At 33.1% G+C, this 15817-nt stretch overlaps 1 protein-coding gene across 3 annotated transcripts in view; it reads left to right on the top strand.

The window, feature by feature from the left end:
- Nucleotides 1-15817, top strand: part of LOC116273548 (ERC protein 2-like) — a 135696-nt gene that overhangs the window by 10854 nt on the left and 109025 nt on the right. For 2 of the 3 annotated variants that reach the window (XM_031662689.1, XM_031662688.1), the window contains exons 3-4: nucleotides 869-1009; nucleotides 5052-5087. In XM_031662689.1, coding sequence (XP_031518549.1) covers nucleotides 5076-5087 — 12 coding nt within the window. In that variant the 5' untranslated portion in view covers nucleotides 869-1009; nucleotides 5052-5075. The remainder of the gene's footprint in view (nucleotides 1-868; nucleotides 1010-5051; nucleotides 5088-15817) is intronic. The other variant, XM_031662690.1, reaches the window with a different exon arrangement.

The following is a 15817-nucleotide window of genomic DNA, read 5'->3' as shown; positions in this document are numbered from 1 at the left end:
AGTGTCTTCCTAGGTGATGCAAATGAGTAAGAAGGAAATGCATGGAGTCTGTTTTGGGGTAAAACCTGTACATCTCAGTCACAAAGTTAGATGTTGCTATTTCTTATTCAATGACAAACATTGCTCTTTTAGGTTGCAAAGTCACGTTCAGTAATATATGCAAGTATTTATTTCTTTAGTTTTTGGAATTCAGACTATATGTGGAACCTGTTGGTTTCTGGACATGCTTAGTGATTGGAACAATTTAGGTAACCCCATGTCTGAGTTGGAAAGTTTCATCACATCTGTCAAATCTAGATTGCAAAGGACGTGAACATAAAGTTTACTCTAAATTTTAAAATAATTTTATGTTTGATTTTCCAGAAGATGTTTGTAAAACCATTGATCGTTTCTCTGTTAAAGAGATGGGATTTGATAAAAACGTAATAGGAGGCTTCTTTTATGTTTGACTTGCTCTTGGGAGCGGAAGCATTAAAGTTAGTATTTTCTTTCATATTTGTCTCAGAGTCTGCATAGTCTGACAGCAATAAATGTAAATGGAAGGTTCAGGGTGTCTGTTTTGCTATGACATGTAAAGACCACCTTGGGACTTACATCATTAGCATGACTTTGAGACATGAAACATGCATTTACTGACCACACCATTTGGTCACATTTGATTCTACGGCAATTAGATCCTACTCATTCTGTAAGCTGGCCAACTTTAATTTCCTGACCAAAGCTGACTATTGTTACCTTAGTAAGATTATATTTACCCTTTCTGTCTACTGCACACTTTATTGCTATGTATAGAATCAATGTGTTCAAATTGAAGGCATTGCTAGTAGAAATTTCAGTGTTTTACTCACTCACATTCTTTCTCTTTCAGTCTAGTTTAATTGACCTCAAAGAACATGCATCTTCATTAGCCTCTGCAGGGCTGAAAAGGGATTCCAAATTAAAGTCTCTAGAAATAGCCATCGAACAAAAGAAAGAGGAATGTAGCAAATTGGAAGCACAGTTAAAAAAGGTAAGTGAAGTCTGAGAAAAAAATCATGCTCATTTAAAAATGAATTTATAAAATGGAACAGGAAGAGACATTTTTAAAAAGAAACAAACCCCTTATCTGTTGCTGTCTGCTGATAAAAGAATTAATTAAATACTCTTAACTTTATTGCTAAGAAGTCTATCAAATCTGTCTGTGAACCTGAAAAATTATCTTAGGTTTCCTGTTTAAGAAAAACTTGAAAAATAGATGAAAATAGTAGCAGAAGTTAAAAATATTATAAAAACCAGCCATTACTCTCTGGGCAAATCTCAACTATCAACAAAGAAAAACAGAAATGTTTTCAACAAGTCGCAGAATCCGGAAGCCACATTAGATGTTAATAAACTTTTGCTACTTTCAGATGTAGGTCATTTTTTTTGTATTAGAACTTTGCAAAAGCTTTTCTGACATTATTAAATTTCTAGAAGTTCACCAAAATTGTCAAGTCCCTGGCATCTCTGTAGAATGACTATTTATATTTGACCAAAATGACCTTACTCTCTAAGAAAGCTTATTGTAGATAGAAGGCTTTGGAAAAGAAATAGGATATTTACATGGTGGCATTAACATGTTTTCTCTGACCCAGACATTTTTGTGGAGTGCATTTCCAGTCATGCATTGTTACTTTGACTTTTTCCCTGTGTTGTTTGGTATGTCTGCACTCATTGTTCACATAAAACTCATAACATTATGAGTTTAAGCATTTTGTTTCCCTTTGACAACTCATAAACTTATTCAAAAGGTATGATAAGAATCTAAACAATCAAACAAAGTATATAATAAAATTTGACTATGTATAATTCATAGCACACCGGGATGGGGATTTATCGGCTAAAGTTATGAAAATATATGACATGGATGGTCAAGGATGTGAAGGAATCGCATATCTGTGAAGGAATTACTCTGGGTATCTTAAAATGTAATATACTATTTTGTATGATGCAATATATAACTGAAATGTTACTATATGGTACTCACTTTACAGAGATAATTAGGAAACTGTCATGAGAAATTTCACACTACGAAAGTCTACTTGCTAATACAGAAAAAGATAAATACACAGATCAAATCCTTTAATAAAAAACAGCAAGAAAATCTCTATATTGCAAAATCTGTTTCCCAATCCACTCATCATCTCACTTACTTCAAGCAATATTTAGTTAAGCAGAAATCTTGAACAATAAATAAAAGAATTTAAATTGCCCATTTGAGGGTGTTTAAATGGAGAATGACTTGGATGTGATGTATTGGGTATATGACATACATTCTTGATCTATATAAATGTGCTCTACAAAATGTTATCTATGATATGCATATTAAGGGATGAACTTATGAAAAATATTTTTCATTTAAAAAAATGTTATGATCATAAGGCAGGCTCTAAGCTAGCTTTGTGAGAGAGAGAAATTCACTGGCTCCTTATGACCATCCTCTGCACTATTTTACTTTAGTCACAGTGTGCTGAGTCTCGAAGAAAGATGGCCTCAAATAGACCTGGGCATGAAAGATGTCCTCCACCTACTCTGATGAGCCGTTGTTATGGAGATCAGGGGACCCCATTTATTATTTCTATAGGTACATGTTCGGCACCCTCCTTTTTAGTGTAAATCATCTATGGGAATTTGAAATCCACTAGTAATTAAAAGGAAGAGATTCACATACTGATGCTTATAGTTTTCATGTAATGACTTGACTAGTTTAATCAATCAACATTTATGCAATTCAATATAGTTTCTTTCAACATAGCTGTGGTTTGCCCCTGTGATCACTCAGAGTGTGTGGTTTCCTTTGACTCACAGGTAGACACCACATACTGAAATTCACAGACCAAATCCTGTAAACATTTTAGCATTATTCCTGACAGTATTTTAACATTCTACCAAGTCACTAGAATTAAAGTAACAAATATGGTTGTCTTGCTGTAAAGGACCTATTTCATTTATGAAAAGATAACTCATTTCTAAGTATATACATAATCTTATACTGTCTCCTAAGTGCATAGTGTAGTGAGTTTAAATAAGGTAGTTATAATTTAAATATATTTATGTCTAACCTGCAGATGCTATTTTGTTATTTTTGGCTGTCTAGCATTAACTAAATTCAAAAGTTTAAAATATTTTTTCAGTAGTCTTTAATTTCTGCTAATAAATAGTTCCGTAAAAACCTCAACTACCCATCACCTTAAAAAAATTGAGATCTACATGAAATATTTGAAAATATAAGCCAACAGTATGTGAATATACATATAAACACATCATTTACTCATGGAAAAATAAGCAGCTATAAAAGCTTAAGTGTGTCTGGGCCTCTTTTTAAATAAAAGGGTACGTGACTTGTGAATAAAATGTAAAGGTTTACTAAATGAAAGCTGAAAACATAATAGTTTTATTATGTCATAAATACACCAAAAATTCCCAGTGGAATTTTGCTCAAGGTTTGTGAGTGTCCAGGTATTTTTCCCATAAAATCTACACGATATTGTAGATGTGTGTCGTTGAACAGAAACCTTGTCTGCCAGTGGCAATGAAATCCAAATGGTGATTTAAACTTATTTTTGTCTTATAAACAATGCTTGACATTGGTAAAGGGAGTTTTTACGTAAAAGTCTGTGGAGAACATTCACACACATAATTACTTTAACCCTTTATGATACTGTGTTAATTTAAGATGCCTTCAAATACTTCATGATGACAAATGCTTATAGGCAGAAAAGGAACTCCCTTATACATTCCATCCCACTATTTATAAATGTTCATGTCTGAGGAAGTTGTTACTGATATTAGTGAGGCTGACAAAATGATACTAACCAACTAATGCATAATTGCACATTATGAGTGTGCTTTATAATTAAGTGCATTCATCAATCTTAAATAGATACCCAAGAGTTGAGAAGAGACTGATAATTGACGTATGGATCATTTTGTCTTTCAAAAGAGTGTTTGAGGTTCAAAATGGGGGAGTAAACTTAGCCTATGTGACTAGAAATCAGTTGAGAAGCAATGGCAATTCAAAATATGATTTATGCTTTTTAGTAATTTTTCAATTGATATTATACTTGAGGAGGGAGTTTCTTTAAACCATGATAACGTTGTCTTTTACTTCCTTCAAGTTGAAGGAAAAAGTAATTGAGGCTCTTAAAAAGTGTGTCTTAGCTTGAAGCAAAGTAATAGTTTCTACAATATTTCACCTTCTACACCTTGACATTGAGCCCCAGATAAATAGTGCAGGTATTTAGAAATTATAACTTGAGAATGCTATTTAAAATAATATTCAGCATATTTAAATCCACAAAAATTTAAATCTTCAACACAAAATAGACAAGAAAATATTATAGATTCTAAAGCACTTGGAACACAATAGAATATCTTTGAAAATTGTATTTTCTATTAATCCTGAGACAACAGTAGAAACTGGTAGTAGGCAATGGATAATACTGTATTTTGGTCCTGCTGATTTAAATTTTTTTCTTTTCCCATTTAAGTTAATCCGATAAAGTCTTACTGATATTTTGCTGTTGCTAACCTGCTGTTTGCTAATCTGTATTTTTCTGAAGATAGACTGAATAGAAAATTCAGGCTTGTGTTAATATAAAAGAAGAGCTATAAATTCAATGATAAGATTTAATTAATCTTTTATTATTACCATCTTTGAAGTTCAGGTAATAAATTGCAGACTTAGCCAAAAGTACTTCTTCTGATTCATTGCTGGAGGCCAGCACTTCATGTATCATCAAAAGTGGACAGCTTTCTTTATTTCATGGGTTATTTAACTCGAGAAAGGGAAAGTAACACAAACCTTAAATTTCTTATTCCAGCTATTCTTTTTTAGGAGCCAAAGTCAACATTTGTATTTCCCTAGAGCATCTCACTTTCACTGTGGAATGTTTAGAAACTGAAATTTCTTCTTTTTTAATGACCAACTCGTCTGTGCGAATGCACTGAATTTGTTGAGCTAATGCTGTTTTTCTGGATCTTTCCTTCTTTCCCTGTCTGTGCCTCAATGCCTCCCCAACTTTGCAATGTAGCAAGCTGAGCAGTTGTTCAATCAGATGTACAACCCAGTAAGTCATTTCTGAAAGTTCCCGCTGTAACATATCAAAGCATGAGGATCCATTGATCACCAGTCACGGTGTGCCATACTGGGGAGGTTTTGAAAATATTTACGAGTTTCTTCCCCTTTCCGTTCTGTCAAAAGAAATGATCTGTGCTGAGGCCACTGCCATTTCTTATGAATGTGAAATTTAAAAATTAATAACTCAAGAAAATATTGCCAACTCTGATATTACCTCCTTCTTAACCTCACCCCAAGGACTGTAGAAAAACAGAAGTCAGCTGAAGATCTAGGCTTATGGAACTGTTCCTTAAATCCTTCAAACACAAGCATATCTAGGCTGAAAGGGATAACAACATTTGTAAAACAGCAAACAATTCAATGTTTTATTCAAGTGATAGAAGTTAAAACAGGTTTAGATTTAAAAATAGAGCTATGGTCTTTGAGATTGGTAAATACCTAACATTACTGTGGATTCGTAACAGTTAAAAGCATGCCATTTGGCTGAGGACAAACCATAATATAGTCTCCTAATAACAGATAGTAACAATTCCGATTATAGCTTAATAGAGTACAAAAAAAAAAAAAAACGAAAAAACGAAAAAACAGGTAACTAGTAAAAATATTTCTAAAATGATCCAGGTGCCACCACGAATTTTTTTTATCCTAGTGACATGTGTGCATTTATTAATAGATGAAGCAGTTTGTTTTTAACTTATTAAAGAAGAAAAGCTTTTTTGTTCTGTGAACTTAAGTGGCTTACTGGGAAAATATTTCTTAAAGGTGGCTAGAGTTTATCGTTTGGCAGATGCGATCTGTGCTATCATGCATTCTAATCACCTCCTATGTATAAATCCCCTTATGGAAAAAATGAATAGCATATAGGTAAAGTAAACAATTCCACCAACAACTTTTTATTTGTTAAGCCACTGCTTCAGGATACATACAGCTTGAGCTGCAAGATGTTCAGGTGTACTTAGTTAGATTCAGCCTCCACCCTCCATTCTTTACAACACATTTTATTTTTGCAAACAGAATTCCTAAAACCCTGCTGGAGCATCTTTGTTAACCTCTTTTTCAAAATGCGGATTTTAGCAGAGAAGCAAAAAATAATCAGTTCAAGTTCTTTTCCCTTAACGTTTGAATATAAGTGCTAATAAGCAGGCTCAAGACAGTGGAGATGTGAAGAAAGACAAATAAGGTTGGAATATCTTCAAGCTCGAAAACTCACTCTGGGAAAAATGAGTGTTTAAAAAATGTTGTTTAAAAAATGAGCGAAATAATTCCACCACAGTTGTTTCATACTTACTAGTTAGGAACAGGAAGAAAACCAAAGAATGTCATGTTTTGGGTGTGTGCAGGACAGATGGGGAGAACCTTGTTTCTGCAGCAGCAAAAATATAGCAGGACCATGCTAGGAGTTCACTCTCCCTGTCAGGATAGGGAGGACCAAAGAAATAACTCTTAGTTAGCTTTTAGACCATTTCTAGAAATATCAGTGACATGGCATCATCAACTTTTACTTCACTTCACCCCAGTGGTGCGTCTCTAATATGCCACTGTGAACTTTTCAGTCTTTTCAGTGACTAATTCAAAAGTCATTGACTGACTTTTCTCCTCAAGTTAATTAAACTAACCCATTGGTTTGGCATCCCGGGAATATAGCCAAACTCTCATTATTTTAACTCCCCCTGTCTCGGTGTCTAATTCTTTTTTGGACTGATAGGGATGCAGCATGATGGATTTTCTACCCTTAATTGTCTTTTAAAAATGACTATGTTTTTCTTAGTTATAAAAATAATATATGGTTACAGTTGAGAATTTGCAAACATATGGAAGGCTATAGAGGAAAATTAAAAAATAGGACATCTCATGGCACAGAAATAATTGCTGGAACATTTGGATTGTTCTCCACCTGGACATATTTTTGTTGTTGCTGTTCTTTTTCTCTCTTTTTCTTTTCTTCTTTCCTCTCTCCTCTTGCCTTCTCCTTCCCTTTACTCCTTCTTTCCTTCTCTCTCTCGTGTTCCTTTTTCTTTTCCTTATCTAACACTCTACTTCAAAGTGTTTATTTAGGTTTATATATATTTTTTTACATTATTAGAATTTTCTCATATAATGAACTATTCCTCCAAAATACTATTTTAATGATTGTATACTATTCTACTCTATTTGCTTTTTCCCCTAATGTTGGTAATTTCTTCCCCCAACATCTTTTTTTTTTTTTTTTTTTTAAACTTAAGACGAGGTCTCACTATGTGGCCCAGACTGGTCTCAAACTCCTGGGCTCAAGGGATCCTCCTGCCTCAGCCTCTGGAGTTGCTGAGACTACAAACATGTGCCACTGTGCCTGCCTCCTTCCTGCGCCAGTGATTTGAAAAGATCCCAATAGTTCCTACTATGTTGAGTTTCCGAGGAATTCTACCAAAGCATGCTTCTTCCAGCACTGATTAAAGATGGCCTTTCTGCCGCACCTTGGCCAACATTGAGAATTGGCATTGTACATAACTTTGACACAAGCTTAGGTGGAAAATTTTTTCCTTTTTAACTTTTCTTTCTTTAATTGCTACTGAAGTTGAGGTTTTTCAGTACATTTATTAGCTTTTTGTATTTTTTCTTATGTAAACAGTTTAAATCAGTTGAGCACTTGCTTTTGAGCTTACTGTTTTGTTCATTAGTTTATATGAGTTATTCTGTGTTTTATATAGAATTTTTGCCAGATTTGTGACAGTTTTATTTAGCTTGAATTTTTTTTATGTATATAGAGAACAATTTTTAGGTTATTGACCTGCGCTTTTCTTTAGGCTTTCCTCACTGCCTTTATTCTGGAAAGTATTCTCTGATTTCACTTACCTATATTTAAAATGTTTTAATGTTGCTTTTTATATCAAGTTAAGCCCTTTATCCATCTTTAGTTTATTTTTATTTATGTTGAGAGGTGAGGTTCTAATTATATTTTTCTAAATTATCAACTGATTATCCAGCACCATATATCAAACAGTTCTCTCTTTGTCCACTGATCTTGTTACTGTTTTATTGAATATGATGTTCTCATTTGGGTGAATGTCTTAGTTTCTAAGCATCTGTTCAGTTTTATCGATGTCTCTAATTTGTTGGGTCAACATTTTAACTATTGTGTCTTTATTATATTTTTAAATATCTAGTAAAACAAATTACACCTTAATTCTTTCTGCTTTTCATTTTGTCTTATTTTGTTTGAAGTTTTTAGCCTTTAATTGTCTATCATTCCAAGTAAATTTTAGGATTACTTTGTCAATTAAAATGCAAAATTGTTGATTTTAATTATATTTAATCTATAAAATAATTTTAGAATTATTGATATGTTCCCAATATTATTTTTTTCCATTCATAAACATGATCCAACTTGTATTTATTCCAGTGGTTTTTTTACAGTGAAATTTTAATATTTTCCTGTTACAGATCCATGATATTTCTTCTTAAAGATAGTCTTAAGCATATCTATATATATTTAATTTTTAGGTTGCTATTGTGAATGATATATTTATTATTTTATTTTCTAATCAGTTATTGATAGCTAGGAAATTTCTTTTATTCTTGTATGTTTATTTTCTATATGGCCACCTAACAAATTTTTGGTGAATTATAGTATAGTTGTTTTTTGTTAAATAAGATAATTTTATAGTCAATTCTATGTCTGACAGTCTACACTACATTAGAGTGAACAAGGATTAAACTTTTAAGTGCTCCTGCAAGTATTATTATTTCTAGAGTAGAAAGGAACCTTTTACTTTTTATCTCCTTTTACTTTAGTCACTCTATTGCACAAAGTGATATCTAATGACATTTCTTAGGAACCTAAAATTTTGCCTTGATATCATTATTTTTCTTATAACCTTTCTGCAGCTTAACTATCATTCTACTCCTGGAGTTTTGTCTTATTATTGTAAACACTGTGCAGGTTATCTTCAGTTCTTTTTCTTCCCTTGATTCTTAATTCTAAACAAATAATATGTGTTTCATCAGTCTCAAATACCTTCTTTGCTGTAGCCCTTGTGGTCATTTTAGGCAGAGATGGTATCAGGAGTCTTTCAAAAAATTTTAATAAATCTCCAGACCTTCTGGGTCCCTCAGTTTAGTGCTTCATAGAATACCCTTGTTGGTACAAGGCAAATGACTGATTTGTAGGCACTGGGCACAACCTTGCTGTTGGCCAGGGCACATTTGAGACACCTCTGATGTTCCCCACCATTGGGGCCCCCAATCCCTAGTAGTTATCCATTTGAAATCCTATCTCTTCTCAATACATATTTAGCAGGGTTCACATTTTACATAAGTGTTTACAAAAAACATAACAAAAGCCAAAAAGCAGGCATTTTTCATTCCAGAGAGATAGAAAAAATTCTTGTTAATGTTCCGTGAGGTCTTACTGTTTTGTAGGTCATTACAGGACGGTATAATCCCAGGAACATAATGGGCTGAATTATAAATGCTTTCACAGTCATTGTTTGGATATAGCAGTTTCTTTTTATGATTTTTAAAGCCTATTTCTGAAAAGTATTTGATTCACTCTTAAACCAGTTATCTCCCAGCACAGCGGAAAGTTGCAACTATTTAAGAGATAATTCCAGGCATGCACATAGCATGTGTAAACATATGTATACATACAAACACACACCCTATAATTGATCCATGCTTTCAGTGTCTAAAAAACTCAACTAATATTTGCAATAACACTCAACATTTGAAGCCACATGCTTTGTTTGAGGACATCCAGATAATTACCTCAGTTCTCCACATTGCTAATTTTAGGAAATCCCATAATTAGAAAGGATTACATTAATAATTACAGTTTTGTTTGGGGAATCTTTGAAAGTATTAAGCATACAGTTGTTCTTTTGTGTGTGTGTGTGTGTGTGTGTGTGTGTGACAGAGAGAGAGCGAGAGAGAGAGACACAAGAATAATTTTGAATATTTATTTGTATTTATTTATACATACCCTATTTGTTCCATCTATGAAAAGAATTTTTTTTGGTATGGTTGTTTTAATATGCAAATTTTTGAATATTCTGAATGCAGTTAGCTTGAATTATGAGTGAATAATTTCCTTTAGAACTAAGATATATAGGGGCTGGGTGTGGTGGCTCATGCCTGTAATCCTAGCACTTTGGGAGGTCAGGGCTGGAGGATCACTTGAGCTTGGGAGTTGGAGACCAGGCTGGGCAACATAGCAAACCCCATCTCTACCAAAAAAAAAAAAACAACTAAGATGTATAACATTTCAAAATATATCATTATTAGTTTCCAAATGTATTATTTAGTCTCAGCTATGATGCCCGGTATTGATTCATTGTATTTTAAATGAAATTTAATTTTCTAAATTAGGAACTGAAAGTTTTGCCTTGATATTGTTATTTTTCTTATAACCGTTCTGCAGCTTAACTATCATTCTACTCCTGGAGTTTTGTCTTATTATTATAAACACTGTGCAGGTTATCTTCAGTTGTGTTCTTTTTCTTCCCTTGGTTCTTAATTCTAAACAATAATATGTGTGTTTCATCAGTCTATAATAGAGTTATATCAATCAGTCTATTATAGAGTTATAATATGTTATATATAACATATATATAATGTATAATATGTTATATATAACATATATATAATGTATAATATGTTATAACATATAACTCTACAATTACCTTAAAAATTTTCTTTTAAAATATAATATTTCGTTTATAACTTAGAATTATGAGAATATTGAAATTTCTTTTGGAAGACTGTAGTCAAATATAATTTTTAGAATAGTTTCTATTCCCTGTCCTGCTGTTAAGATATGAGAGGAATATTAAAGCGCTGTCAATGGACATTAAACCACCAACACGCCACAGTCGAGAATCATATTTCTACACTGCCTAAATTTAGCAAATTATTGCTAAAACCCAGAAACAGCAGGGAAGAAAAGTCATCAAATACATTGGTTAACATTCTGTTTTTATTTTATGGTCATGAGTAATTATTTGTTTATTTTGAGGGAATTGATTTTTAATTAAAATTGGTAGGGTCTATTTCAAAGGGAACGTGTTATATAATATAATAATTGAAAGTTCCCTGCCTTGTTTCACAGCAGGTTTCTGGACCAAAATTAATACTTTCCTTTCTAGGGATCTGAAATGATGAACTGCCATTTTATTGGAAATAATCAATGACCAGTCTTTATAAGATTAAATGTAGATAAACTTGTATGATTTTGATACTTGACAACCCCATAGTTTGGCTTTAGCCATTTTTGGCTTCTTAACTTCCATTTAGATATAATATTAATCCGAAGTTTTGCCTTATTTCCTGAAGTAGTTATAAATTCTTTCACTAAAATAACTACTAGGTTATTGTAACTATAGGTTTATGTATTGCTCATCCCAAGCCATGGTCAGAGTTCTCTTAATGCCTGATCTAGGCTTTTAAAGTCAGTTCACATCAAAACCCAGAGGCCTACCCACATCAGTGAGGCTCCAGAGTTTGTTTTGATTATTCCCATTTGTGGGGAAATTTCCTTACATATGGAAATACAAGAAACATAATTGGGAGTCCCTCAAAACTTACTGATGTAATATGCAATGCAGACATTTCTGAAATGTCCTTTCCACATTTTTTTGTGTTTCTATAAGATGCTTGAAAGTTGCTCTAAATGTTTTAAGACGTATTTTTGAGCAGAATCAGATACCTGGATTTGCCTTTAAACTGACCTGTTTAATCAGTGGAATTAAATCTCTATATTAGTGAAAGAATGCTTATTGATATTCCTTTAGTTTTAATGACTGGTGGATGTCCTTGAAAGTGACGATGAGCTTGCTATATTCATGGTAAATAAGATCTGAAGCCATCAAAAGAAAACTCACACCAATTTGTGTTTTTAAGAGGTAAATTCCTGACTAATGACAATAGGAAGACAAAGTTGATGTTCCTTAGAAGTATAGAATGGGCAAGCCCTCCCGGACCTTGTTGGGGAGCTAACTGCAAACCAACAGATTCTTAAGGAAAAATATTACTGTGCATTTTCAATTTATGTCTTGAATTCATTAGAATGCCATGTTTGGAATTTACTGTGATCATGATTTATTCAAATCTATTTTTTTCGCTGTAGTGTCTAAAGTATGTTAGATCCAAGTCTGTTACCTACTTTTGATCTCTGTTAGGAGCTACCAGTCCAGATTAAAGAACTCATGTTGTGATTTGAAAAGGCGAGAATATTGCCTAAATACAAATAAAGTGCTTATTTCATTCCATTTTTGGAGGAAGCTCAGGACTCATGATTTTGAAGGAAGCATTGGTTTAAAAAGCTCAATTTCCTCCACTATTTTATTTAGTATAGAATCATTCATGTCTGTAGATCGTGGTAGAACACATCCATGCTGGTTACTAGTTAAAAATTTCAGCCCATCCTCTGAAAAACTGTGACTCAGGCTGAATAGAGCTGGTTATATACAATATCTTTTGTAAATCCTTTAGAGGCTTTTGCCTCCAATACCTAAGCTTAGTTGGGGACTCACCAGCCTTCCCAGTCATGTGAAACTCTCTTTCATTGAGTCTTTACATGGACCCTAGTAATGATCCAAGAAGCAGCTGTTTCCCTGTCATCTTTATATGACTTTTCCTTAAAGCTTTCTATTGATTTAAAAACATTTTAAATGATATTTTAGTAGCCCTTCCAAGAATTCTGGCACCAAGATTGAAAGTGGCTTGACATAAGTTCTTTTGCCTGGAAATCAGTAGATACTGATATAGAGATAGAGAGATTTAATTCACAGGTATTCTTGAGGTTGTCTATTCATTTGATTGATTGATTGATTGATTGAGATGGAGTCTCGCTCTGTTGCCAGGCTGGAGTATAGTGGCGTGATCTTGGCTCACTGCAACCTCCGCCTCCCGAGTTCAAGCAATTCTCCTGCCTCAGCCTCCCGAATAGCTGGGACTACAGGCGCGTGCCTCAGTGCCTAGCTAATTTTTGTATTTTTAGTAGAGATGGGGTTTTACCATGTTGGCCAGGATGGTCTCGATCTCTTGACTTCATGATCCACCCACCTTGGCCTCCCAAAGTGCTGGGATTACAGGCGTGAGCCACCGCACCTGGCTGAGGTTGTCTATTTATTTTAAAAGTCTCATTAGCACTTGAAGTATGATCTATTAATAATAGATACTGGGCCAGCTGTAAACTCGGCTCTGGTCTTCATTCTAATAACATGACCTAACTTCAGCATATGATATCAGCAGTAGTACAGTCTAGATTAAGGCACTTTTTTTTACTAGGCTTTCTGTGCCTCTAAACATCCCATGAGTCCTTTCACCATACTTATTTACTTGTTTGAAAAGACTATGAACTCATCTGATTTCACCCAATGTTGAAAAGTGGCCTTGGATAATCCTCTTTTCTTCATGGAGCTAAAATAAGGAATATGTGTACATACCATCACTAGCAGACTATGCTGTCTCTGTAAACCTATCAGGGAGGCTTTTTTTTTTTTTTTTTTTTTTTTATAAGGAGTATGTAGTATCTTGTCAATGAAAACCAAATAAATCTATTAACTTAGCTGAATAACAAGCTGTATTTCTGGGATGCATATTATGAAATAATAATTATAATAAAAACAAAAGTGAATAATATCTTCCCCCATGTTTGTCATTTTGTAGTTTTCACGGTTTTTAGGCTAATGAATTTGCCTAATCTTATGTAAATATAAGATGCAGGACTGGATTTAGAATCTTGGTCTTACAACTAGTAATCCTGTACCCACTTATTAAAAAGAGACAAATAGTAATAACAATAAAAACAACAACTAAAATAAGCCACAGCAGCTAACTGCTAACTATTTGTGAACTTTTGAAAATCAGCATCAGGAAAGGAATTTTAACTCTCATAAGAAACAGGCAATCAAAATATATTTATTCATTTGTTTTGAGTGCTTCCAGCTGCTTATTACTCAGTTCATTAATTCTTTTTAAAAAATCTTAATAGCATTGGTTGGATAGTTCAAGAAATGTCATGAAAAGGTTTTTAACTGCTGTAAAAGAATCGTAATACAGTATAAAAGTGAAAGAGAGGTTAACACAAAGTTTTTTTTTCTTTAGCTATTTAAAAGCTGTATATTTTAAATGCTTTTCTCTAACAAAAGTAATGATTCATATTATCACAAATTGAAACAGGTATATGGAGTAGTTACTTTCTTTTAAAATAGGATTTCTGCTCTACATTTTTAAAGTGGAGATTAGGAAATTTAAATATTCATTACTTAAGCTTAAAAGGAAATTATTAGATAAATATACTCCTAAAGGTATATTAGCTCAGGATTCTCTTTCAGATTATTTTAATTATACTGAAAAAGTTTAATAATCTATTATAATGAAACACAGAGTGCATAGTAAATAAATGAAAATAAATGGTTTCTGAAAAATGTTGGTAAAAGGGAATAAACCAGTATCTGATAGTGTGTTGAATTGACACATTTTTCTCAAGCTTTTTTTTGTATAGTTGAGTTTATTTCTTAAATAAGGAAATCTTAGATTTAAGAACATGAAAGCAACTTTTTCCCCTTTATCCTCATGCTTAAATAATATGTTACATGCAAAAATATTATTTCTAAAATGATTATTTTGTCATATGAAATTTATTTTATTTATACTAATTTTTGAATTTTTTTTCTACTAAACCATTGCAAAGACTGTCAAACCTTCTAACCGTAGTATTAGTATTAATTTTTCTAACCATGCATGATTCATTCAATCCCACAGTAGCTGTAGCTTGCTTGCCTTGTTTTTTCCCTGAAATTTTCAAAAAAGTATATTAAAACACAATAAATATCTGCTCCATGTAGCAAGACAGCAGAATAACTTAAGTCCTTATAAATTGTTAACATTTGATTATGTCACCGGTGGATTTTGAAGATACATACATATATGACTTATCTGAACTTTCTATGTTGAATGTGCACTGTTGTTAAACTACTTGTTTTTTCCCTGCCTGCTCTTTGAAGAAGTCAATTAGGAATAATGGGAAACAAGGGGTAGGCAAAACATTGCAGTGCAGTGTTATTTCTATCTGTCTGGGAATATTTCAGCCAAAAGTTTATTTTGGGAAAAAAAAAAAAGCTGTAACGCACTCTCTCACACACAACCCACAAATACTTTGGCTGCAAATTATTCTGCAATGTTGTTGCTGTGTTGTTGCCTGTCTTTTCTTGTGTGTGAAGCTGCCACCCACCCATGCATGTATTTGCAGATTCTCGTCTGTGTACTTGTTCATGAATTAGCTCATCCTCCTCCTGGTTTAGGTTAAATTTATTTAAGAGAATGAGAATTTATGGGTATAACTGTTAGCTGGAAAGCCCTTCCTCACCTCCAAGCCTCATTTCAAACTATGTTTCCTGCTGAAATTTCTCAGTGGGATGACATGTTCAATTATTAGTCAATCCGTCTCTTATATGTTATCTGGCTTTACATATGCCCTTGATGGTTCTTGGAAGATAATCTAATATCGTGTTGTTTTGGTGTCTTTGTATTGGAAATGGAAGCATTTTGTATGAATCACCTCCTTAACTGTGAGGAGTTGAATTGTCTTAGGTCTGCTTGTCACATGACTGGGAATAAAGACATCACAGTCTCCAACCCCACTTTTTTGGTGGAAAGAAAAGCTAAAAGTAGCAACATTTAATGGAACAAAATATCAGTAATTGAAGAAACTCCCCTGTGAAACTCTAATATTATTTTAAA

The sequence above is a fragment of the Papio anubis genome, unplaced genomic scaffold, assembly GCF_008728515.1.
Source record: "Papio anubis isolate 15944 unplaced genomic scaffold, Panubis1.0 scaffold86, whole genome shotgun sequence".
Lineage (NCBI taxonomy): Eukaryota > Metazoa > Chordata > Mammalia > Primates > Cercopithecidae > Papio > Papio anubis.
This window is presented reverse-complemented; position numbering and strand designations above follow the sequence as displayed.